This window comes from Pezoporus occidentalis, unplaced genomic scaffold (genome assembly GCF_034315485.1).
Source record: "Pezoporus occidentalis ecotype Australia unplaced genomic scaffold, CSIRO_AGI_Poc_V1 ctg91, whole genome shotgun sequence".
NCBI classification, from domain to species: domain Eukaryota; kingdom Metazoa; phylum Chordata; class Aves; order Psittaciformes; family Psittacidae; genus Pezoporus; species Pezoporus occidentalis.
In genome coordinates this window covers 117,948-144,397 of record NW_026916273.1, presented here as the reverse complement: position 1 = coordinate 144,397, position 26,450 = coordinate 117,948, and the positions used below count along the sequence as shown (strand labels likewise).

The 26,450-nt window shown below is 47.4% G+C and overlaps 1 protein-coding gene across 3 annotated transcripts; it reads right to left on the bottom strand.

Annotated features, from left to right (window-relative positions):
• Nucleotides 1–364: 364 nt before the first annotated feature.
• Nucleotides 365–26,450, bottom strand: UBE2D2 (ubiquitin conjugating enzyme E2 D2). Of its 3 annotated transcripts, XM_062605286.1 has the most exons (8): nucleotides 26,028–26,450; nucleotides 16,798–16,861; nucleotides 12,573–12,641; nucleotides 11,901–11,932; nucleotides 11,732–11,809; nucleotides 11,538–11,643; nucleotides 3,132–3,225; nucleotides 365–1,242 (listed from the first exon to the last, which is right to left on the bottom strand). In XM_062605286.1, exons 3-8 carry the CDS (start codon nucleotides 12,580–12,582, stop codon nucleotides 1,197–1,199), a joined length of 366 nt encoding a protein of 121 aa, XP_062461270.1. In that variant the 5' UTR covers nucleotides 12,583–12,641; nucleotides 16,798–16,861; nucleotides 26,028–26,450; the 3' UTR covers nucleotides 365–1,196. The 3 variants fall into 3 exon arrangements, with proteins under 3 accessions (XP_062461270.1, XP_062461268.1, XP_062461269.1); XM_062605284.1 differs by lacking the exon at nucleotides 12,573–12,641 and having other exon boundaries at nucleotides 26,028–26,447; XM_062605285.1 differs by lacking the exons at nucleotides 12,573–12,641; nucleotides 26,028–26,450 and adding an exon at nucleotides 25,180–25,201.

Below are 26,450 nucleotides of genomic sequence, written 5' to 3'. Positions count from 1 at the left end.
TTTTTTACCCTTTTACATCCATTATTTTAGTTACATAAGGTTTCACTTACCTACAGTACATATGCATTGTGTTAGGTCCCATGCAAGTGGGAATAATACCATTAGGCTTTGTAAAATGTCACTCGTTCTCAGTTAGGGGAACTGCTGATTTGGTTTAACAGTCATGGTTCCTGGCACAGGGCACATCCTGATCTCATGGAAGTGCTCAAGCTTACGTTTGTCTCATCCAGGTGCACATGGGGATCAAGCCAAGCTGCTTCGTGCCTTCAAACTCAACCATAGGTCAAAGCAAGAGGTTTAGAAATCCACCAGTTTGCTTTAAGCCTGTAACTGCTCTTAAAAGTAAAAGCCTATTCACACAAAGTTATATGTAATGACTGTAGTAATCAGTTTATTACACAGATTAATCATTCTTGAACGTACAAGCTCCAGGGGAGCAGTTGGGTCTTTAAATACACACAAGTTTGTCTGTCAAATGGATTTTTACCCTTACATCCAGAAAGACCTAAGCAGTTAAAAAACTTAAGAAAAAGAATAAGAGCTATTAGCTAGGTATTAACTGAGAAACCACATACAAACCAAAAGAAGTATGAAGGAAGGGAGAGAGTTGAAACAAATCAACATCACTTGATGCACTAATAGCTCCAATCCATTTAAATGGTGACCGGTTAAACTTAGACCTTAAACACAGGATGTGGGTACAGTTTCTCTCATTGGTCATAACATTTACCTAAGGTGTAGGTCCTTCAGAATAAAATGAATACAGAAACAGCTTCAAGTTCTTCACCTTGATTTTCATAACTTATGAGTTTAAAAGGATTCCACTTAAAATCCTTCACGGACCAGCAACACTGTCCCTAGAGATCTGAACTCCACCATCACTCTCCTGTCACATTTTACTACCCAATTTAAATCAAGAGGGAATGCTTTTAGGCTCACAAAGTTATGACTGAAGAACCAGCTTTTCACACACACACTTCTCTGCTAGGAGTCAATGTTGGTACGGGGAAATACAGTATTTCTATTTTGTTGTTCCAAGTATGTACAACACGCAGCACTGCTGTATCAGGTAAACATGTGCACAGGGGAAGATGAGGCGTGGGCTCATAGAAAGCAGTCAAATGGAAATCAAAAGGACTTTCTCTTTCAGAGTTCCCCTATCTTTATTTGTAGAGGTTATCCAATAATTTCTTTAATTACATCGCGTACTTCTGAGTCCATTCCCGAGCTATTCTGTTGTACCTGCATGTACAAAGAGAGGAGTTACTCAACAGAGCATCTGAACAGCATTTCAACTCGGCAATCTACACATGCCAGGAGCTTACACTCTCCAGCATAAATTCATAAGAGCAAACTAAACATTAGGCAAACAGGAGAAAGCAGAAAGCCCACAGTACTTCATGGAAAAGTAACCAGTCCCACTGACAACAGGGATAGGAGATGGTTGTGATTCCAGCCACAAGAGAGCTGAGTATCTTCAGGAAATCTTTACCTACACCTTCCCCAGCCCCCAGCCACTGCATTCCTGGGGATGCTATTACTGCAGGCACCTGGCACTCTTGGAAGAGAGATTAATTATGTCCCACCTCATTCTTCTTTCCTCAGAAACTAAATCCCAGTTCCTGATACCTACTCAGCTGCCAAACCCCATCACAGCCTTGTTTCTTGCTAAATGTTGAATTTGGCCATTTTGATAGCTATCAGGATACACCGATTTATCCAACAGGATTTGGTTTTATTCTGAAAGCACAATATTTCCTAAATCACCTGTAGCTTTTCCATCCAAATGCCCTTTAGAGCCAGAGCCAGAGCCACTAGTAGAAGCAGCTCAGGATTCACATGTAAAACATCTAAAAGCAGTTGCGGTCAGCAGTACTGCTAAAAGCTTATTGTTGACAACAGAAGGCAAGGTGTTCTTATTCTTACACACCTTTTTATCCTGTTCTTATGTACAGGATTTGTACAAAAAGCTTAAGAAAGAATAAGAAAAAGCAGAACTTAAGCAAGAAGTCTCCCAGCTATGTGCAGAGCTGGCTCTTGTGCTTAAAGAGCATTTTTTAGCCTAAAGAACCTGACATACTTTAACAAATGCTCTTGCCTACATATCACTGTTCGGAGAGTACTCAAGAAGCAAGTCCACTTGTGTTTAAGCACCAAATTTCCCTATTTGGGGGGCGGATGGGGAAGGAAAAAGGAAAAAGCCCTGCATACATTAAGTGCTGTCAGTCACCGTCAGCTGTGCCTCACAATACATACTGCTTCTCTTGCAGCTCTCATTAAAACCAGCCTGCATGAGCTCTTCTAACACTGCTTCTCAAGTATGCAGTAAGCAAGTTTGTGGATCATTTTCCCTTCCTTCCGTGTTCTCTGCAGATGATCATGTAGCTTCATAAAATAAACACTACTGATCAGAACTGGAAGGGAACAGCAAGGTGGAAATGTGTTTACAATGCTCAGGAAGCTGATGCTTTCGAAGCGCTCATCAGCACTAGAGTTCTCTCTACTCTTGTTGTTTACTCCAGAGAATCTCTGAGCCCTCCTACCCCACCTCTACACCATTTGTTCTTCCCTTGTGTTGTCAAATTAAGGCAAAATGGTATTTTTGTTCTTCCTTTGCCTGTATGATTCCATCACCAATAGCGACTGTGGAAATTCTCTCCCACTGGAGTAACCTGCTCTCCCTCTGCTGGTTATGTGGCGTTACAGCAGGCAGGGAAAGCTCAGAGCTGGTCACATTCACCTCAAAGCTCCACACCAACCAGATTTGCATTGTTCACTTCCCATTTTCATTAAATCAAGCAAACCTGTAATCAACTGCTACAATGCTAATGAAAGACCATTGTGTGGAACAAAGATGCAGCAATAAAACCACACAAGTACAAGACCTCTACACCCTTCACTTCTGGCATATACACCTTTGTCCTACAACAATGCAGTGCTGTTAACATATTAGTACTACAAGTCCCGGGGGGGGGAGAAAAACATCTCTAAAGAGACCACAGTTAGAGTGAAAAAGGCAAACCAAAGTTCACACTCTTTTCCCAGAAGCAGGTCCTTTTAGATCCCCATTACTACTGAACTGCGGGTTCTGCTCTGTCACACATTACGTGCTTTTTGGCTTCCATACTCACTTTTCTCTATCTGTTTTGTAGATCCGTGCAATCTCAGGCACTAAAGGATCATCTGGATTGGGATCACACAACAGAGAACAGATGGACAAAAGTACTAGGGAGAAAAAGAGAGAGATACTGAATTAGAGTTTAAGTGCAACCGAAGACACCTCCACAAGTCAGCCCATGCACTGGCTTTCCCTCTAGCAATTAGCATCATTTCAAATAGCCAAGGAGCAGTGATGTCACATACACAGCCAAGTGATTCTGAACAAAGATCCTTACCATTTTACCATGCAACTCTGCATGGTCATGAGTTTTTAGCTGTCACCACAACAGGTAACCTCCTGCACAGGTGTAGCTGAGTACAGCCTTAAATAACAAGGCAGAGGCTGAAAGCCTTCCCAGGAAACATCCTTGCTTTTGCACCTGAAATTCAGCCTCTCCCTAAACCACCTGTTAATGACCTGCAGAAACACCAAGAGTCAAACAGCAACCAGGTCCAATGAGATGAAGGAGGCATGAGCTGCTCACAGCTACAAGAACACTCATCTTGCAGAGAATTAAGAGACTTTATCCAATTACTTTCTGAGCATAAGAAAGGTTGAGATGGATTAACCGTATTACAGTATTCCAAATGAACCAAGCAAGCATGGCTTACTGCACTCCTGCCAACCACCAAGCCCTGAACTTTCAAGTTTCACTATAAATATGTGCTGTCTGTATCCCAGAAGCCACATCCCGCTCGGCACAGCATCAACCTTCCTCCATGTAAGGAGTCAGGAGGCTGCCTGCAAAGCCACAAATAGCACACGCACATTCCTGCGTTCACACCAAACTAAAGGCAGGAAGCTGTAAGCTAAGCATACTGGGACAACACTCCACAAGGCACGTCAGGGACATCTTTGTCCCCCTCCAAGAAACGCCAAACATTCATTGTATTGATTAAAACAGGCTGAGAGAAAAGCAAACAGTGCCACTCCGTATGTGCCTCCACCACCAGCAGGAAGAGCAGAGCTGTCACAGAGCATCCTCCAAGCAAGTTGGAGATGACAGCAGTTCAAAGTTTGACGGCACTAAACAGAAATCTGCTCAACTTCCATTGCTTGCTACTGTGTTGCAGAGCAGAAGGCAGAGCTCTGTGCTGAAAGACAGCAGCTGACAATGAAAGAGAACAGCATCCATCCCAGAACTCTTTTGTGGGTTTTATGGTAGGTTAAAACAAGCCACAAACCAAAGCACAAACAGAGAGAAGGGGAAAAAGAAGTCTAGAATTCACTGGATGTGGAAATGGTTTTTAAAGTGGGACAAAAAGCAAGTTCCACCGTGCAGTGATGAGAGCACCCAGCACCCAGTTAGTCTGGTTTTCCAAAGGGTATTTTTCCTGAAGAGTTCTGTAGTCCCTTCACTAATGAATTATCAACTTCATGTTAAAAGCTTCTAGAATAAGTTTATTACTAAACTGTTCTTGATGTAAGTGAACATATTTCTTCTAGAATGAAGAACCTCCTCTTCCTCCTGTTCCTTTTTGTCCTGTACACTTGGGAGTTAAGAGCTTCATTATTCTCTACCATCCACTGACACCCAGAACATTTATTCAGCTATTTCTCAGAACACAGCTTCAGAGCGTGCAGACACTAATTTTGTGCTGCAGCATGTACAAGCCACTAGTCCTGCAGTGCTGGCCCTTAAAAGGGACAAAGCCTGGGTTAGTACCTGTAGCACTTCCCATCAGTTTCAGCATTGTCCTCCCTCCACGTACACTGAGTAAAACTCACATTAGCATTCAGCAATAAGAATCTCTGTCCCATCGTACGCCCAGCTACTGCCACACAGTTCAGCTTCAAAACTCTCATTTCTTCAGCTACTTCCCTGTAGCTCATGTCTTTATATTTGTCAGACTGCACTGCTCTGGTCACTGAAGCTTCTCCAGCTGGTAAGGAGAGTAAAACAGTTACCATCCATCCCCTCTTCAACAGAAACCACAGGAAACCCAGAGTGTTCTCCTCAGCTCTCCCTCAAGTTTTATCTTACCACAGTCCTTGAACAGCCAAGGACTCTTCTGGACAAGGTCATAGAATGGTTTACATCAGAAAGGACCTCAAGATCATCCAGTTCCAACCTCCTGCCATGCCACTGATCACCCTTTAGAAGCAGAACCAAGCTGCAAGTCTGTCCGGTTCGCCCTGCCCTCCCTCACTACCATCTTGCCCGTTTCCCCATCACTCAACGTAGCTGCATGAGTTCCTCCTCATGCAGTTCCCATCAGCCTTACAAAACAAAGCACTAACCAGACAAGATGGTGGTCAGCTGTTGGTGCCCATGACCAAAAGCATGGGCACCAGGATAAGCAGGGCCTTGCTTTGTGTCCTCCAGAGCAGATGATGCTGCCCACAAACCAGTTTTGTCCAGCAAGATGCAAGTCTGCCTCAAACAGGGGAAGAAAGGGAGAGATAACCCCTGTTCTAGTCTTGCAGGTTTAGTTCTTGGTTTACAGGTATCAGTGCGAGTTTATCCTTGCTACCTGCTGGCCATTAAATAAAGATGCCACTGGTACTTCTTACTAAAAGGCTGTGGTTTGTTAGAACTTAACCAGCAGCTAAACACCTCCTTTGATGAATTCTGTCAATCTAACCACTTCCAAAAACATTTCTAGATTTCATTCCTCAGCACTTCACTGATTTTGTAAGTAGAAATGGTGCCAGCAAATCTTCTGAGTCTTCATTAACCAAAAGACTTCTTCCCTGTGAGGGTGCTGAGGTGCTGGCACAGGGCACCCAGAGAAGCTGTGGCTGCCCCATCCCTGGCAGTGTTCAAGGCCAGGTTGGACACAGGGGCTTGAGCAAGCTGCTCTAGTGGAAGGTGTCCCTGCCTGTGGCAGAAGGTTGGAACTAGATCAGCTTTAAGGTCCCTTCCAACACAAACCAGTCTGAGTCTGACTCTCCATCACCCTTGCTCTTACTTTCACATCTTTCCCTTTTTATCTGTATACCCTCAGCATGAAAAACATTCACTGAGTTATATAAACTGGTTTAATTTTAAAAGCCTGCTGAGCCCAGCTATTCATCCAACTTATATTCAGAAGTTTCTCTCTTGAGGATTCCCACCAGAGTGCTGCACATATACGCGTTATAGACCAACCAACACAAGCAGCCTCCAGACCACTACGAAAACCCCCTTAGAAGAAGGTAACTTACAGAGCTTAAGGAGCTCAGTGCCAGAGGAAAGAGGAAGTAATCCTTAATAATGTCAGCTGCATATAAGTAGTTCTTTGATGCATCACAGTAACTAAACAGTATGGAACAGAGTCACCAGACCACCACCTTCTGCATCAAGTATTACTGCAACTAATTCCATTGCAAACCCTTGACATTTCCAAGTCAAATGACTCTAGCATTAGAAGATAATTAAAAAGTAGTTCACAAATCAAATCTTCTAACCACAGGATCAGGCTGGACAAGTCCCTGTGAGTACGTGATGTCGTTTTACACCTTGTCCTACTCATCCTGCATGGCCACTGGTGAAGCTGCTCCAGTGGCGGTAGTTTGACAACATCCCTTTGAGTCTCACTGGAAGGGGCACAGCAGCATAAGCTTGCACTGTTCAGGATTTAAGTTTGAATTTTTATCAGTACTAGCAAAACAGGTAAGTTTCACTTCCCATGGGATCAAGTACAGTTATTTCTCTGCTCTTCAATGTCAACATAGTCCAGACTGTTGGAAAATATTAAGCAGCTTAAAACTTTGTCAGCTGAAAGCTGCCTTTCATTCCAAAAATTAGTTTGGCTTTGTTTTACTTCCCCACAATGCTGTCCTGGTTTAGGCTGGGATAGGGTTCATTTTCTTCTAGCAGCTGGTGCAGAGCTGTGTTGCGGCTTTAAGCCTGAGACTAATGCTGACAACAGACCCATGTTTTAGTTGTGCTCAGTGGAGCTTACCCTGATCAAAAACTTTTTAGTGCCTCAAGCTCTGCCAGAGAGGAGGGGCACAAAAAGCCAGGAGGGAGCAGAGGCAGGACACCTGACCCAAACTAGCCAAAGGGATATTCCATACCACAGCACATCATGCCCAATACAGAAACTGGGGGGAGCTTATCCAGAAGGGCCAGATCGCCGCTTGGGTCAGGCTGGGTATCTGTCATCAGGTAGCAAATAATAATCATAGAATCCCAGACTGGTTTGGGTTGGAAGGGACCTTAAAGCTCATCCAGTTCCAAACCCTGCCATGGGGAGGGACACCTTCCACTAGAGCAGCTTGCTCCAAGCCCCTGTGCCCAACCTGGCCTTGAGCACTGCCAGGGATGGGGCAGCCACAGCTTCTCTATGCCAGTGCCTCACCATATGATCAAAGTCTTGTACACTGCCATAGAACAGGTCAGATAAAACAGGGCCGTTATCAGTTCCTCACCACCATGGCAATATCAGTTCTCAGTACTGAGGCAGCACACCCTGCTGCTCTGTCCCAGGTGAATGATAAGTATTAGCCACTAAGTTCCTTCCATGGAGAGAAATTTGTCATGCCCCTGGAGATCAGGCCCCAGGCTCCAACAGACAGAGCTGGGCTTTGTGATCCCACTCATCCAGCCACATTTTTGAATATGAAAGTAACAAGGTCTGTCAGCTCAGGTTTAATGGAGCATGGTACTCTGGAGATTATGAAACATCTCTGCTAGCATAGATCTGAGCTTTGGACACATCCCTGCTGCTGAGCAACTCTTAATTCTGTTTTCAAGACCTTATCCTGCTGTCCTACTTCTCACCCCAGCTGAGACTCCTCCTCTGCTAACCACCAGCAGACTGACAGCCAAGAGCCTCCCTATCACAGTTCACTACCACTTACATCTCTATCCCTCAAAACCAGGAATCCTGACTCCTGGAAAGAGTCTCTGCCTTTACAACCACTGCTTTGGAGTTCCAGGCCCCAGACCCTTGAAGCTTTTGAGGCACAGAGTTGTCAAAGTACCAAACATGAAGCTTGTAGCATTAAATCCGGACTGAACACAGCCCAGCAAGTTCAAGTGCTAAGGACCAAATGACTGGCTTTCAACTACAAACAGGCAAGATGCATCTGACTAACTCCAACAACTCCAGACCCTGCTTGGGGAAAATCTTACTTCTTAATGACAGCCCCATTTCAAACTCTTCTAGCAATCTTATCTACTCCAACAGAAGTATACCTTTAAATCTGAGCAGGTTAAACTTCTTGCTTCACAGCAACTTGAATTCCTGCTAAGTCAGTTCAACAATCTGGTGACAAGAGAGTAAAGTTTTGCCCAGTGCATCATAAACTGGCTGAGGTTGGAAGGGTCTTCCAGAGATCATCCTGTCCAATCCCCCCCAGCTCAAGCAGAGTCAGCTTAAACAGGTTGCCCATGACCATGCCCAGATGGCTTTTAAGTATCTCCAACGTGGGAGACCTCACAACCTCCCAAAGCAGCCTGTGCCAGTGCTCAGTGTTTCCTGATGCTCAGAGGGACCCTCCTGTGTGTGCCTATTACCTCTAGCTCTGTCACCCTGCACTCAGCAGAGTCTGGCTCTGTCATTCCTGCACCTTCAAGTATTTATATACATCGATAGGAACCCCTGAGCCTCTTCAGACTGAAGAGTCCCAGCTCTCTCAGCCTGTCCTCACAATGGGAGATGGTCCAGAATCTTCCATGTTCATGACTCTTCACTGGCTCTCCCCACTATGTCTTGTTCTGGGGAGCCCAGCACCAGACACATGCTCAGGTACAGCCTCACCAGTGCCAAGCAGAGGGGAAGGATCACTTCCATCCATCTGCCAGCAATACTCCTCTAGTGCAGTCTCCTTTCCAGCAAGGACAACATCCCTGGGAAGCCACCCAAGCAGCTACACTGAAGTTGTAAGAGATGTGGACTACAAGAATTAAAGTTTCGCTCAGAGCCCTAACTCAGCACATGTGGAAAGACTGGTCCATGCTATGTGACAAAGCCATGCCAAGCAAGTTCAGTCAGGTTGCTGGGTACTTGAGAATTCCCACCCAGTATGTCTTGGTGAAGCCACTTTTAACACCTCTAATAGCAGCACCACAGAAAATTACCACTGCACTGGACATAGAAGTGGGGAGAAGTGGGGACAGGACAGCGTAAATCAGCCTGATCTTTACTGAAGAACTACTTGAGTTCGGTGTTAACTCTTGCCAATCGACACACCAAAAGCAAAAGCAAGCTGGATTTCCCCAAAAATGGCTAACAACAGTTGTAACTGGGTTAAACCTCTTTATTCTCCTGTTAAAGGCAATGGGAATTTCCTATTTATGCAGACTTTGAGGTAACACGTTTAAGCCTACACATTCTGCTTAAGCTTTGGAGTTTAAATCAACCACCAAGGTGCAGTTAAGGCTGTATTTTGAGATTATTTATTCTCCACTAAGTATTCTTTAAGGAACACTTACTCCAGAATTAATACAAGGAAGTTAGCTATTCTACTGAGACTCCCAATGATTCAGAACCTGTTTCAACAGGCCTAGGAGGGACAAACATTGAGAGACAGAACAAGACCCCGAGATGTAGTCACCTCTAATACCCTGTCCAAGAGCTCTCCCTCTGTAAGCAACTTCACAAAGGGAAAGTTCCTTCTTTACTTAGTGGTCTGAAACAGAACTGCTCATATTGCCTAAGCTCAGGCCTGCAATACCTCTCCCAGCAAACAGGGCAGCTTCCCAAGCTAGAGCCTTTGGGAGCAACCCACTATCCTCCAGAGTGTAAGCAGCCAAGACCCCACCTTTACCACTTCACTGGGATGATGGAGTAGCACTAATGTGACTTCTCAGTCTTTCCACCAAGAAAGTAGCACTGTAATTTAAAAGGAAGTAGCACAGAAAGGCCACATTAATCCCACAGCTTACACCAAGAGGAAGATAAAAAGGAGTTCAAGGCAAAAAACAGGAGATGTTAAAAGCACATCCCAACTGTATCTGGGTTGCAGAATGAAATTTTAGACCTTCTTTGTGAGGGATGTACCATCCCTGGCAGTGTTCAAGGCCACACTGGACAGAGCTTGGAGCAACCTGCTATAGTGGAAGGTGTCCATACCCATGTGGCAGGGGGTTGGAACTGGATGAGCTTTAAGGTCACTTCCAACCCAAACTATTGTAGGATTAAAGCTAACAGCCATTCATAGGCAGTCCATTGATGCCCTTAACTAGCCTCTGAAGTTCTTACCCCATCTTCCAACTCTAATTCCAGTCTTCCCTTATCTTCAAACATGCCTATTTAGTCATTTCAGCCTCTCTAAAACATGACTACAAGCATCCAACTACGGCACTCTAACGAATCATACAGCAATTTACCCAAAAAACAATGGATGCCAGGACTTAGTACTAACTTAATGCTTCTAACAGTAGCCAGTACCTGACAGGAAGCACTTGTAAGGAAAGCTGTATTACCCTGGCAATCGGTTCCCCTTTTCTGACACCACTTCTTTAGCTCTTTCAACTCACAGTAAAGACTTTCAGAGCTTCATGCACAAGCAGATTCACTGACATCAGACTACTCAATCTTTTGCCTTTCCATCTATTTCTATAAATTGAAGCCTTTAGGTAGACAGGGAAGGCTGGAACATCCATGAGCTCAGTAAAAGGGAGCTAGTTATGATGTCCAAGACAGGGGCATCAGGAGCCATCTGTCTGAACCAAGAAGTCTCCAGGAACATCACATGTGGCTGGAGAGAAGAATTACAAGCAACAGGACAGCCTCACAGGGCTGGGACACCATGATGAAGATGCTACAATTAAATGGGATAACTGCAGTATTTGATTACAAAGACACTGTGAAGCTATGAAATATGCTCAAGCTGTGAAGCTATGAAATGCTCAAGATATGGTCCATGCAGAGATCCAAAACTAGTGCTCAATAGCCACGGCTTGAGCTACAGTTTCAACAGCCAGAAAAATCAGTAAAATGCAAAGGTCTTCTTTCTAGGCATTTAAAGCTTCCTATTCACATCACACATGAATACTGATCTAAGAGGCAAAGAATGGATTCCAGTGCCCCACAGGCTAACAGAGCTCACAGGGACCAAGATGTTTTTAGTTGAATATTAAGACAGTGCAAGCTAGTTAAGTTTTAATGTGTTTTAGCAGTCCCTGTCATTGAAAGCTCTGTTAGAAAGTGACCAACATGGGTGTTCTGATGTTCCCCTTAAGATAACCAAGAACCAAGCAGCTTTAGTGTTTGGTTTTTTTTTTTTTTCAAAGCCACAGCTGTTAGCCTCCATCCTTTACTTGGTTTGCAGTCTTCCACTGACATAGGTCAGGTTTAATCTCTGGCTTTAAGCTAAGAGTGTTCAGAACCTGAGGTGAGGTGACAAGACTATGGAACTCAGGAGACGGGAACAGGTTTTACATTCTAAATCCAAGTGAGTAAATCATTTCAGCAGAGTAAAATTCAATGAGTATTTGAAGTACCTTTTGAAATAGTTAGTGCTGGGGACCACTGTGATCGTAGAATATCAAGACAAATGCTGCCATTACTGTTAATATTTGGATGATAGATTCTTGTCGTAAATGCAACCTGCAGAAGAAGGAGAATTTCAGTGTAGGCTCACAAACATACATGACACCACACAGCAATAAATAGATTTCCAGCACAAGGCACTCACCTTAGGTGGTTTGAAGGGATAATCTGTTGGGAAGTGAATTGTCAAGAAGAATACTCCACCTTGATAGGGACTGTCATTCTGTTAGTGAGAAAGAATCATTGCAGGTTGAGGAGTTAGTACAAGAAGGCTCATCAGAAAGAGCTAGGAACATCAATTCTCTTATACTTACTGGTCCCATTATTGTAGCTTGCCAATGGAACACTGCAAAAGAGAAAGATTTACTTCAGTTTGGAGAAGCTCAAGTAATGAACTACTTTCTTCCAGACAAAGCAGCACAGAAAAGCCCATTTTAAAAACAAAGCCTTTTGAAAGGCTGCAGGAAGCAAGCCAGAGAATTAAACAGAGTGAAGTACCCAACGCTCCACAGCCACTTGCTCCACACACTTTTGAGATTGCTGCGGTACCTCACACATGTGTCCTACAAAACAACCCCCTACAAAACACATCCAGGCAGTGAAGAGTCAGCTTTCCACCCTCAGAATTGTGAGTTCTGACTTGTAGTTTCCAATGAAACACCAGAATCAAAGCCATGTTTCTAACAACTGCCCTCTTGGAGCAAGCATGACCTCACACCTTTGCGAGGCAGGATGTCTCTTACACAGATCCAGAGTCAAATGGAAAGTCAGCCCAAGCTTCGTATGTACCATATGTACAGATATGGCCTAAACCAGTGGTAGCTTGACTGAATCTTCAAGTTCAGCCTCCACAGAGGCCTCAAGATTTCATGAAAGCAGCAGGAAGCAATACAAGGCTTAAGAGAATTCAGGACTGATGGTCTCCACTCAACACTGGGGACCAGGTTTAAGCACTTCAAATTAAATGGACAAAAATCAAGTCTCACTCGTATGCATCTGTCCAAGAGAACATCTTAATGTGGTAATACAGAAGGTTCGTGGAGAATGTTGTTATGCTGCAGAACACAAGAGAAACAATCAAAGCTGTTAATCTGTATGAGGCACAGCAGGAAGTTCTTGGTGCTCTCCAAAGGCTCTAACATTAGCCTGCTCAAGGAGCACCAATGTAATAGATGAGTTGTGAACTAGTACCATGGGAAGTTTCCCTCTGGGGAACCGTACACAAGACTCCAGTTGTTGCAAGGTGAGTCTTCAAGCCACAGAGTTGCAGCTCTGTATTTAACTTGCAACTGGTGTCTACAGCATCCAGGACTGCCTTGGCCAAAAGTAACTCTGGCCCTGAGTGGCACTGCTTGTTCTACTTGAGCATGAGCAGGCTGTAATTACAAGTGATACAGGCATAATATACATACTCCCATAAATGGGAGTGATCTCATACAAGGAAGGGAGGAAAAACAGAACAGGAACAGCCCTGCTGAGGCAAGGAGAGAAGAGCATTTGGTTAGAACAGGAGGTTTGGTACAAAGGGTACTGCAGCTGGTGACATCAGGTAGCTCCTGAGAAACTACCTTCTACAGTCAGGAAATCAAGGCAGAGGGTCATGGAGAAGAGAAGGCACTGGGAAGATCTTAGAGCAGCTCCCAGTGCCTAAGGGGGCTACAAAAAAGCTGCAGAGGGGCTTTGGACAAGGGCCTGTAGTGACAGGACAAGGGGAACGGCTTTAACCTGCCAAAAGGGAGACCGAGATGAGCTCTTAGGCAGAAGTTCTTCCCTGTGAGGGTGCTGAGGTGCTGGCACAGGGTGCCCAGAGAAGCTGTGGCTGCCCCATCCCTGGCAGTGTTCAAGGCCAGGTTGGACACAGGGGCTTGGAGCAAGCTGCTCTAGTGGAAGGTGTCCCTGCCCATGGCAGGTGGCTGAAACTGGATGAGCTTTAAGGTCCCTTTAACCCAAACCATTCTGGGGTTCTATGTGTTCCTATGTAGTGTTCACCCATGTTAAAAAGGGTTCAGACAGCTTCACAGTAAGTTCCCACCACCTGCAGCAGGACAGTGAGAAACCCAAGAGGACACAGGGGCAGCAGAAACCCAGCAGTGAAGGTTGTGGCTAGTCACAGGCAAACCACCAGGAATTTCACAGGCATCAGAAGATGCTGCAAAAGATTCACAAAGCACAGGACCTTAACCTGCACAGCCCTGCACCCTGAGAAACCAGTATAACCAACTACTGTCTAAAACCCAAGGAGCAGCCAGAAAGAAAAACGCATTCACAGTGAATCTTAGCATCTTACAAGCCAGAAGTGTGGTTTGTTTGGATTCCCCCCTCAGCTCCACTCCAGACTCAAGGGAAGTGCCTGTCTAACCTCAGCTTTAGAGGTCTCTGAACATCCAGGACAAGTGTGATGTGCTCTGAACCCAGAGGGCTGGCATTCTGACCAGGCAGGTGAGGCACAGGGACTCTGAAAAGGTACCTTTCTGTTGCTGCCTCTGTTATCCACTGCCACACACCCAGTGTTGTGCTCAGCAGTCAAAGTCTTTCATTAGAGATCCTTCAGAAAGGTGGCATGAGGAAGAGAATTGAATATTGCTTTAAAGCCTTCTGAATTCTGCAGTAACTTTTCATTATAAGCATTCAGCAACCTATGTTACCACTTCTTCCACCAGACAAGCTCTGTCTCCATCACCTCTGAGAAGTCCTTAGAAACCGCACAGTTTTACCATGGCACAAAGGACACTTGCCCCATACTGGCTCTACAACTTGGTCTTTTCTCTTCCATGAATCTATCAGCTTCTTTGAAATACTATTTGGAAAGCAGAACTAAGCTGCGCAGTAACCAGAAGCAGTCTGACACTACTGCTAAAACCCTCGAAGCCAAACACAGCTTCTACCTCTCAGTCCTGTCTGCACTCCTTTCAGTACTCTCATTCTCAGGTTTCAAGTGCCTTTTTTAACCTATCCTAGGTATCTATAGAAATGTGCACATTTCTGTAACACTTTAGCACTTCTGAAGAGTTCAGAAATGACTCAGAAAGATCTTGGCAGCTTTTTTCTTTTAGAAAATACCAGAGCTTAGAGCTCTCTGTGCTTAGTTAGAGGGTTTTCCTATTTAAATATCCCCTCTTCATGAGCCCAGATTCTTCACCAACAGCACACTTGTCAGAGAGCCCACATCACACAGCAAGTTCTATGCATCCCAGCCAAAGCTTCCAAGTGTTCTTAAGGAGCCTTTTCTACACAGCAGCACTGCTATGAGAAAGAGCATAGACATATTCCAATATCTGAAGGGGGCCTACAAGGATGCTACAGAGGAACTCTTCAGAAACTGTAGCAACAGGACAAGGGGAATGGCTTTAACCTGCCAGAAGGGAGACTGAGATGAGCTCTTAGGCAGAAGCTCTTCCCTGTGAGGGTGCTGAGGCACTGGCACAGGGTGCCCAGAGAAGCTGTGGCTGCCCCATTCCTGGCAGTGTTCAAGGCCAGGGTGGACACAGGGGCTTGCAGCAAGCTGCTCTAGTGGAAGGTGTCCCTGCCTGTGGCAGGGATTGGGAACCGGATGAGCTTTAAGGTCCCTTCCAACCCAAACCAGTCTGGGATTCTATGATTCCCTGATCTCAGGCATTTTATGCATTAAGTGCCAATGCAGGTACCTGAACCCACCTTATCGCTCATGGTCAAGTTATAAAGCACAGAATGAATTACAAGTGTTCTGCCTCACTGCAAGCATCCCCTAATCTTGCTCACTTAAGCTATGACCAAGAGTTTAATGCTGCTATAAAAAGTAGTTCACCAGAAAGTGCAAGATCCTGGTTAATGTGGAGGAGAGCACAGAGCTTGCAAAGCCACTGCACTTTAAAGGCCTCTCACAGAAAACTACCATAAAGCACAAGGCAGCAATTAAGTTGCCTTACTCACAGCTCATCAAAGCAGAGTGGTGCACATCACCTACAACTAACACTAAGGAGCATCCATATAAACACTATTAAGTCAAGTCTTGCCCTCCTCCCTAGGAAAAAAAAAAACCACACATGTACAAGGTGTCCCTGCCCATGGCAGGGGGTTGGAACAAGATGATCTTAAGGTTCTTTACAACGCAAACCATTCTGTGATTCCAAGATGACAGCAGACCTTGCCATAAAAGTGAGTTAAAAAAAGTCAGGGTAGGACTTTAAAGCAGGAAAAAACTCCAAGAAACCAAAACACTATTATGCTTTCACACAGATCCTCAGCTTCAAAAGGACAGAACAACTTCAAATCGTACACCAGGAGATTACAGGAACAGCCAGGTATGGTCCCAGGCTACCCTTACATGGAAGCTGGCAGGACCAACTGAGCTGAGCACAGATCTCGCACGTAACGGCACTGTGTGCTTTAGGAAGTACAGGTGGAGCCTCCTCATCTCATACCTAAGCAGCTGTGTCCAAACCAAAGCAGGATTTGGCAGTGTTCAAGACCAGGTTGGACAAGGCTTGGAGCAACCTGCTCTAGTGGAAGGTGTCCTTGCCCATGGCAGGGGGTTGGAACTGTATCAGCTTTAAGGTCCCTTCCAACACAAGCCAGTCTGGGATCCTGCAGTGCAGACATCCTGATTCTGCTTATGGAGAAAGCCATGAATAAAATTGCAAATTGAGTGAAAACCTGGCTAAAAATTAATAAATTAATCTAACACTTCATGAGTTAAGCTGTAATTTACTTTTTCCTGCCATGCACATTTTAACCTCTTACAAACAAGGGCTGCATGTAACCCTCTTACAACACAGTGTTAACTAACTCCTTGTAAAATACAGTTAACCCTGACCTTGCTGTGGTAGCAGCTAGTGCTAGGAGTAGATTGTTTTACTTCTACAGGATGTGACTACACCACATCCAGTTCAGACACCAAAGTAGCTCAGAAGCTGTGTGCAGCTGGTTGGGCCCCAGAGCTACTGAAGTGCAGTAACCACATCCTGTGAGTGCCAGAATAGTTAATTCTAAAGGTGTAATTTAAGGTGTTCTCAGTGCACAGAGTTCTCAATAACACAGGAGTAACACATACCTCCAGTGATACACAGGAAGGTGTTAGATACAGAAGAGGAATACAGTTAAGATTAGTATGTGGAGTGGGATGTAGTACTTCAAAAAAAAGCAACAGTAGGGTTCTCCTTGCTCAGGAACTGGACATCCCATCTTAGAAGGGGGAAGACAGAGCCAGCAGGTTGCTGACAGCAACATACTTACTGTCATCACCAACAGGCCCTGCTGAACACTGTGCTGGAGGATCACGTGCCAGGTCATTCAACTCCTGAAAAACACAACAGATGTTAGCACTAAAGCAGCTACTGGTGGCACTCCTGCTCATGACCATGAAGCTCACAATGGTGAGTTTCCCGAAACCACGACACTAATAGCCCAGGAAGCAAAGGTGCATCTTAAACCCGTGTAATACATTTGGTACGTGCCTCAGTTATCTCTCCAAGATTCCACACAGTATTAAGTCACAACAATCCTTATCAAGCCATAGGGTCTGTCAGGTTTGCTTTCACTGAAAGAAGAACTTACAAGATCCCACTATTCCCAAGGTGTTACATATCCTACAATCTCTAAGAGTGAAGATGGCCTCAATCCAACACCTCAGCATCAGCCTGATTTTATCCCCTGCCCTGGAACAGCTCTAGGGTGGCTCCAGCTCATGAACAGATGATCTCTGGGAGTTCCAGCTTCTAATTCCCAAGAATTGGGAGGTCACCACTAACCAAGCCCTCTTCTGTCACAAGACAGGAACACTGCCCCACAGCAAACAGGTAACCTCAGGATTTCCCCCTCAGTATACACTCCCCCAAGCTGTCTTGCAATAGAGATAAAGCTCCCCATGCCATGACTACTGCAGAGCAGACACAGCTTGGGTTTGCTCTCAGCAGCTCCCAACTTCTGAGAAGCCCACCTGAAAGCCTCCTGACTTGACCCCAGACTGCTGAAGCTTGCCTCATGCTCCTCCCAGTGCTGACCCAAGTAAAGCTTGCTCCCACACTTCACGGTTCAGCATGGACCTGGACAGGAGCAGACATTAAGCATGCAGCACCTGCTGAAGAGCCTCCTGAATGTGAAGAGCACTTCCAGATACACTCCAAAGAAGGAAAGTTCTTGGGAGTTGTCAGTTATACATGGCAATTCAGAGTAGCCAACATTACCTAAATAGGATCCCCTCTTTACCTCCTGGTTGCAAGTACATGGTAGCATTGAGATCACTCACAGCCTCTCACTCCCCACCACCACCTGCACACTTCACCCACTGCCCACCTCTGATTTACCTCCAGAACATTAAACAGATTATCACCCTCAGCAACAGAACGCCCTCCACCCAGAGAAGTGCATGTGCTACAGAAGCTTTTAGTCAGTGCCAGTCTTAAAAGCACACAGCAGCAGCCAGGCCTGTGCTGTGCTTCAGCAGGCCAAGAGACAGCCCACGCAGCCAGGGCAGCAAAGGAACCAGCACCCACTGACACAAGCAGCCAGCACCTGAAGGCCACACATCCCCTTCATGGGCAGTCAAGGTATGGCCACACAGGTGAGTATCCACATGCATCAATGTGGAAACATGGGTATGAAAACAAAAGCAGGAATAGCCCTGCTCCTTCTGAAGGTGTAGATAGTACAGTCCCCTTCCAAATGCAACCGACTCCAATCTTCCGGAAAAAAACAACTTAATGCTACAGTACTCAAAGCCCCAAACACAGCTATAAAACCACATCTAAACCTCCCTTCCTTACCTGTTCTCAATCCCTTCACTCCTGTTTTATGCATAAAAACACTAGACTCAGGAATACAACTAAACCTACATTTTCCATGCAGGATCACAACTTACTATGGATTATGTTTAAGAACCCAGCAGGGCCCTTCCCTACTAGCAGCTGTTGGAACACACAGCCCCAGAGCTGCCCTGACACCCTCTATCCCACTGCTTCACCAGCCCAGATGGCGCAACACACCTTCAGTGGTACCCAAGTTAAGTCTCACAACTGCAGCCAAGGTAACAATGAAGTTCAGGCAGTAGCAGACTTGTTTCTCATCAAAATACTATTTCTCTCTCTTCACTTACAGTTAGAAGGAATACTTTGGTTTCTATGGCTGCATATGACAGCTCCCTGGGAAGAGATGTCTTAAAAAATTGCACCACTTGTCTCAGTGACACTGCACTCACCTGAGGCTGCATTTCAGGTTCTGCTCTATAAATTCAGATAGTGTATTCCCAGCTTTAAGCTCCTCACATTGGAGAAGTTTAGCAACAACCCTCAATTCCAGGCCCTGCAATACAAACCCCCTTGGTTTTGGTAGAAACCAGCAACCTGGGTGACAACGTAATGGTTTAACCAGCACGAGGCACCTCTGGAGCGCAGGTACCAACCACAGCAGTGCCTCTACACACCCAAGAGATGAGCACATCACTGGAGCTCTTGCAGGGCACAGATGACAGCTTTAAGGAGCTGCTCATATGCTCACTCACCTGTCAGACCTGCAGAGCCAGGTTTCAGAGCAGGAATGGTAACTGTACAGACCCAGGCACAAACGCAGAGGAGCAGCTGGTGCTGCAGCACAGTGCCAAGCTCTTGTATCTGACAAAGAGGGCATTTTGCCTTTTGGAAACTCCTGTGCAGCTTTCAAGGTCCTGCAAGCACAACACCAGAACTGGCAAGGTCTTTGCTTCCAGAACTTGCTGGGGGACACAGAGACAAGCCGGTTTGTAACTCACAACAACTAACCCCATAGAAAAACAAGAACTCAGAATATGTTGAGGAGTCAATGACACTTTGGTATCATCTACAAACCAGCCATAAGACATTAGGCAGAAGTTCTTCCCTGTGAGGGTGCTGAGGTGCTGGCACAGGGTGCCCAGAGAACCTGTAGCTATCCCATCCCTGGCACTGTTTAAGGCCAGGTTGGACAGAGCTTGGAGCAACCTGTTCTAGTGGAAGGTATCCCTGCCCATGGCAGGGGGGTGGAACTGGATGAGCTTTAAGGCCCCTTCCAACCCAAACCAGGCTGATTCTATGATTACTACATGAATCAGATCCGAAGCTGCAAGGCCTATGCTCCGGTCAATGATCAAGTCTGATCTTGACAACACCAATTTTAAGCCAAGGCCTGAAGAAAGCCACAGCTGGTTCCATCCAGGACAGCTTCAGAGCCTTAAGCACATGAAGAAGGTTTTACTTTAGGAACTTAAAAGCGAAGACTCAAGTGGCCTTTAGCTGAAGTCTGTTTGAGCTCTCGGGTCCCAGGAGGTGACCTCACCATGAGGCTGCAAAGCCAACCTACAGAGCTCACCATTTCTGCCACCTCCCCTACAGCAAATCACCCTTGTGCTGGGCCACTGCTGCACATCATAGCATGAACTCGATCCATCTCACAGTTCAAAATATGTGTTAGTTCCTCAGCAAAAATGAGGAAGTGGAAGCAAAGCAAAGGTCAGGGTGTCTCACCCCAAGGCCAAGCTGAGTGAAACCACCATCACACCCATGAACCAGTACACTGAATGCTACATAATTCACACAAGAAACTGCTAGTTAGGTCTAAAAGCAGATTTAATTGTGTTCCTAAGTTCCTAACAAAACAAACTCCTACACAAGGCTTCCAGGAAAGCCTTTTCCTGGAATCTCATTTGGCAAACACAAAGAAGGGGGGAAACTGCATTGACAGCAGCCTTAAGAAAAAGGACTTGGAGATGCTGGGTGATGAGAAGCTCCTCATGACCCAGCTTCAGTGTGCACTTGAGCTCAGAACTCCCCCACCATGTGCTGGGCTGCATTCCCAAAGTGTGAGCTCTGGCAAGCATGAGAACGGTTGAGCATGAGCATGATTCCCAGATCATGCCACAGACCCCCTCATGAAAGGCATCTGTGAGGCCTCAGGGCACAGAGGATAGCCAGTGCCACATCTCACCCAGACCCACATCACCCTCTCCCAGCAGCACCTCCCAACAGCCAGCACATGGCATTCAAATTGTATCTTGCTCAGGTACATGCACAAGAAGTTTTTAAAGCACATGAAACACAAATATTTGAAGTCCTACTTTAAATGTTAACCCTGCACGCATTTCAGGTTATAATCAAGCTGTAATTAAGTTTTAATTGTAAACTGCAAAGCCATTTGTTGAAGAAGCTCGTTCATTCCTCCAGACAACAATTCTCCCCCATCTAACATACTCCTGGAAAAGAGCTGCTCTGGCCAGAAGATAAGGACTGGTTTTAAGGATTAAGGAATGCTAATACAGCCTTCAGAAAGAATAACTAATGTAACTGGCAACCACCAGGCAGCCTACTGAGCAAATAAAACATCAGCACCCTTTAGTAGTCAGTGGCAGCAATGCTGGGAGACAGTAGAGACCCCAGACAAAGTCCTGCACACCAGCTGAGCACCTCCAAAGAGCCAGACATTATCCAAAGGCCTTCCAGCTTAGGCTCCAGTCTTCCATCCCTACTCCAGCTTGAACTGGTTTCAAAGTGTAATTTAGTCAGGGACCACATCATTAGCTTGATTATAAGCCTGATCTTTGCCTCAGGTTGCAGCTGTAAGTGAAACAAGCTTTTAATCTGACTTCAAGTTTATCTGCCTGAAGCCCCTGACCCCCTCCTGTGAAGTGCTGCGTTACAAAATGAGGACTTCACAAACCAAAAAGGAGCTTCCAGCCACTTAGCTATGAACTGACAGCAGCCCTCAACAGAGCAGTGCCAAGCAACATGGAATCTAGGCCTTGAACCCACCACACATTCCACTCTACTTGCCAAGCTCACACCAAGGTCACACCACCCACAGGTGCTCTCCTGGTCTACAGGACTCATGTGATTCCAGAGCATCTGCATTCTAAGGCTCCTATCCCTGTGAGCAGAAGCATTTGAGTCTTCATAAAGACATTAATCCTTTCCCCTTTGACAAAATCTGCTTTTTCAATGCTTGAAATCCACTGAGTGACTTCTTTCAGGATTCTACAGAAGTCAAGGACAGAAGGTAAGTGAGCAGCACAGAAAGAATCAAACTGCATGAAATACAACAATAAGCAAGGTACAGGTTAGAAACAAGCTCTGCTGCAATTGTCACCTTTCACTTTTGCTCTGTTAAAGCCTGAACAGCAGGAAGAGCAGAGTGTAACTTCCACCTGGAGTAGAATCAGAGTATCAAATGCTTTGGCTGGCCAAGAGAAGCTCCACTAATACTCTGTGTACTAGGGACACAGAAGAAATTGGACACAGATGGGCTGCACTGGCAGCTCCCCGAACACAGCAAGAAGCCGGAACGGAAGCACCACATTGTTCCCCCTGGCTACTGTAAAGCTACAGGCACAGAAACACCACCCTGCTCGGCACAGGTAACACACATACCATCACCAGCACTGCTCAACCTACCAAACACCCTGACACAGCCCAGCCAGGGGCAGGGCTTGGATAAAGTGATGCTATAGCATCTCAGGTCAAACAGCTCTGGGATACAAGCAAGTCCATCATCTTCTGCAGTGAACAAGGACTTCTGTGGAATATACAGTTCAGTTCTGCAAAGCACTACCTGCTGTTTGGGTCTCTACATTATAAACCACCATTCCTCTGCTGCAAGTAAGGATTTTACTTCAGCAGGGCAGCAGCACGACTTCCCATGTCCTATTCCCTCTTGCTGTATAGGCTAGAGAATGGATGGAGCAGCCCCGAGAAGAACATGGGGATTTGGCTGAGAAGCTCCCCATGACCCAGCTTCAGTGAACACTTGAGCCCAGAACCCCACCGTGTGCTGGGGTGCACCCCCCCCAGAGGGTGAGCAGCAGTCGAGGGAGGGGATCCTGCTCCTCTGCTGTGCTCTTGGGAGATTCCCCCTGCAGTCCTGATCCAGCTCTGGGGCAACAGCACAAGAGGGATGTGGAGCTGCTGGAGCGAGTCCAGAGGAGGCCACAGAGATGCTGCAAGGGCTGGAGCAGCTCTGCTCTGGAGCCAGGCTGAGAGAGCTGGGCTGGGTCAGCCTGGACAAGAGAAGGCTCCTTAAGGGGAGGAGACCTTAGAGCAGCTCCAGTGCCTGAAGGGTGCCTACAAGAAACCTGGAGAGGGGCTTTGGACAAGGGCCTGTACAGACAGAACAAGGGGAATGGCTTTAACCTGCCAGAGGGGAGACTGAGATGAGCTCTTAGGCAGAAGCTCTTCCCTGGGAGGGTGCTGAGGTGCTGGCACAAGGTGCCCAGAGAAGCTGTGGCTGCCCCATCCCTGGCAGTGTTCAAGGCCAGGCTGGACACAGGGACTTGGAGCAAGCTGCTCCAGTGGAAGGTGTCCCTGCTCGTGGCAGAGTGTTAGAGCCGGATGAGCTTTAAGGTCCCTTCCAACACAAACCAGCCTGGGATTCCAGGATTCTGTCAGGTCCACCAATTTCCTACTGGGCAGCTCATAGGAGACAGTGAACTCAGATTTTACTTGCTCTCTCATTCAGTGATCTCCCAGGAGTGCCCCAGTTACCCACTGTAACTGTGGCATATCACACCAGGTAATGCATTTGCTACGGATAAGCCACATACACGGGGATGTGCTGAACCCAAATTGTTTCAGCCCAAATCCTGAAATGGAAGCCACTGGCTATGGTCCTCCAGTATCACACCCATCCTGCCCCCGCATAGCTTCTCATGGCACTTCTTATAACAGATATCCATCAAAATAGATCATTATGTATAAAAGTAACAATGAAGCTGTCCTTCACTGTTACCCCCACACTTGTGGCTGGTGTCATTACTTACACCCCAAACATTTCTCACAAGACAAGAGTCCCAAGTTTGACACCTGCAAACCAGGAAGTGCCCGAGCTGACTGCTGGAAGGCTGCAGTGAATAACACAAGCAGCATTGCAACATCAGACCTCAAGTCTTGAGCTTTTGGAGCATCTGCTTAAAGAACAGCTGCTGCTTCACGTGGACATGTCTTGAGTCTCTGGACAACCCCAAGAACAACCAGAGACACACGGGGACAGACCACAGGGCTCCTGCACACACCCCAAATACCACTTACAGCCACCAAGAACTCCTTGTCCTGCCCCTCTTCCAGCCCAGGAGAGTTCAACATGCAGGGGGCCATTTCAGGTAACACTGTATTAAATGTTTACTCTTAAGATTTTCTGCTTGTTTCCAAGTTCTCATCCCTGTCTTATCCAAGGACACAGAGTTGGGAGAAAACCTCACAGTCCATGGCCAAGCATGAAACCCAAACTGCCCCAGCACAAGAGGCAGTGGCAAGCTTGAGACCTGAACAAGGTTGACAATACCCTCTTACAGTGCCTGAGCAGCAGCTTTCCTTCCCATTGCTTCTTTGTGCTCAAGTCTACCGGGATTATTTCCACTCCATCCACATTTTGCAGGCTTTTGTTCCTGCCTCAAGGTGCAACAGCAAAGGTCAGACACTCCCCATTCCCCTGTTGTCCTGGCAGGGCTGGTCACTCCACACAGACACCAGAACAAAAACAAGAGGATACTAACCTCTCCATAGGCTTAAAATAGCTGGAGTGTAAACAGGGAGTGATTCCCACTGAAGCAGTTAACAGGCACTCACAGTAGCTCAAATTAAGAGTGCTCCTTTCTAGCCTGTAGCTTAACTCCCATCTAACTGGTAAAGCACCAGAGTAAGTGGGTTTATTTCCTTTCACGTACTTGATTGGATATGTTGCCTATAGCCTCATCACCTCCTCAACAGCCACCACACTTACTCCACTGAAACACTTGGGACTTTGCAGGGCTCCATATACACAACTGCTTTGGCAATGCTCTCGCTACTTCCCAAGGCTCTAAGCACTCTCCAAACCTCATACAGTTCCCATTATCCCTGAGGATCCTTCATCTCTCACAAGCAGCACACAACCACAGTCCACAAGAAGCCAATGGTAACAAAGACTCAACACATTCAGCTTCTCTCTTGTTCAAAGCCACAGACTAGAAACAAAAGTGATTCAAGAGTGTTGAATGCTGAACACCAGCATGCACTAAATTCTACTAAAGCAGCATTCCTGCTTCCCAATAGAAGCAGGACCCTCCCCACTAAATCCTCACACTACCCATGCATCCCCCCCCGCTCCCCCTCAGCCAAACTGATCCCCCTTCCGCAGTCATTGCAGTGTACTGAGTATCACTGATTACCAGTGTTTCAAACATGCAATACTCAGAGCACAACTTCCTTACATAACCCACTACCACACGCTCATCTGGAAACTCCAGTACACAAAAACAATACTCCAAATCCTCCCTTCCCACCTCTACCTACTCCTCAAGGAAACACAAGCCTTCAAGCTCTCCTATTTTCTTCTCCACCTCAGCTTTGAGTCAGAATGAGACACGAAGCTTCACAGAAACATCAAGATAACCTACAGGCAAAGCAAAGAGGTTAACACACAGTCCAACACTGCACACGGGGCAAAACAGAGCTACCACACTGATCTTACACATCAAGTACTGGATTCGCATCTGGTTCTAGTCCAAAACCAGATTTACACAGCAATGGAGACCAGAAACCCTCTGACTAGGCTGATGGCTACACCTGAACCTGAGAGGGAGACTCCAAACAGACAGCTACACGTTTAGTGAAGAAGAGGATATAAATTCCCTGCCTGACTCACCATGGCAATGGAAGTGTACTGCAATAACCCTCTTTTGCCAGGTAGGAGACAGAACGATGATGGAGCAAAGTACAGTTTTCAGTCCTCAAGGGGCTCAGCAGCAGCGCTGTCCTGAGAGAGGCAGACACTAACCAACACCCTCCTGCTCCTCGCCTGCCTCTCCCTATGAGCCTCCAGCTGACTCCGGCTGTGGAGCAGCACCGGCTCCATTGAACACCAAACCGCACCGCTGCGACCGGCGGTGACAAGCTCTGCGCTCCCCGAGGAGGGAAGAGAAGGCCCTTCCACCGCGGAGCTCCCGCCCTGGCCACGCCAGAACATGCAGCGCGGGCGGGTTCCCGCTTCCCGGGCTCCTCCTCCGCTGTCCCCACGCGTGTCCCGCTCCCCGCACCGACACCCCCCCACCCCCCCACCCGCTTCCCCCTCGCCGCAGCAGCTGCCGGCGGCCGCTGCCCACCCCCAGGCCCCGCCACCGGCGCCCCCTCGCGGCCCCAGGCCCGGGGGCCACGTTGCTTCGGAAGGGCCCGACCGCGGCCTCTCGGCGACTGGGGCGGGAGTGAGGCGAGCCCCGGGGCAAGGCCCCGAGAGAGCTGGGGGGGAAGGGGGGGGGGGGACCCGCACACCCCCCCCCCCGGGCCCACAGCGCTGACGGGAGCCGGGCGCTCCCCCCTCCATCAGGCAGGCCCGACGGGTCCCCGCGCCTCTGGGGGAGGGCCCGGCCTGGCCTTTCCCCCGCCACCAGCTCATCCTGCGGGCCCGGGGCGACGGCGGCGGCCGTGCCGGGTTATGTAAGGCGGACGCGGGTGCGGTGCGGGCGGCGGCGGGGCCCAGCCCGGCCCTCCTCTTACCTTGTGGATTCTCTTCAGCGCCATTGTGTGCGCGAGGCGGCGAGGAGGGGCGGGCGGGGAGGGGGCAGCCGCGGGGACTATTTTCCGAGGGGGAGGGGGGGAAGGAGGAGCGCGGAGGTGGCGCGGATGAAGAAAAGAGAGGGGGAAAGAGGAAGAGGGAAAGGGGGGAGGGGAAGGAAAAAGAGAAGGGGGGGAAGGGAAGGAGGGGGAAGGGGCCCCCCCGGAGGCGGCGGCGGGCGGGGGCCTGCGGCGGCCGGGGCTGGCGCGCTGCTCCCTGGCCGCTGCGCTGGAGCTCGGTGCCGCAGCTCCTACCGCATCCCTCCGCCGACCCTTTATGCGCTGGCGCCTCCTCTTTGGCCTTCCGCGTATCACTCCGCCGCGGCGCACCGACCCCCGCCGCTCTCTGCTGCTGCTCGTCGACGG

What these genes read in the sequence shown, in the direction of transcription:
- UBE2D2 (XM_062605284.1), bottom strand. Translation starts at nt 26,051, where the DNA reads ATGGCGCTGAAGAGAATCCACAAG. An exon ending in AGCACTAACTATTTCAAAAG is followed by an intron (nt 3,226 to 11,537) that starts GTACTTCAAATA and finishes TTTTCTCCCTAG; the next exon opens with TACTTTTGTCCATCTGTTCT. An exon ending in TACAAAACAGATAGAGAAAA is followed by an intron (nt 1,243 to 3,131) that starts GTGAGTATGGAA and finishes TTGTACATGCAG; the next exon opens with GTACAACAGAATAGCTCGGG.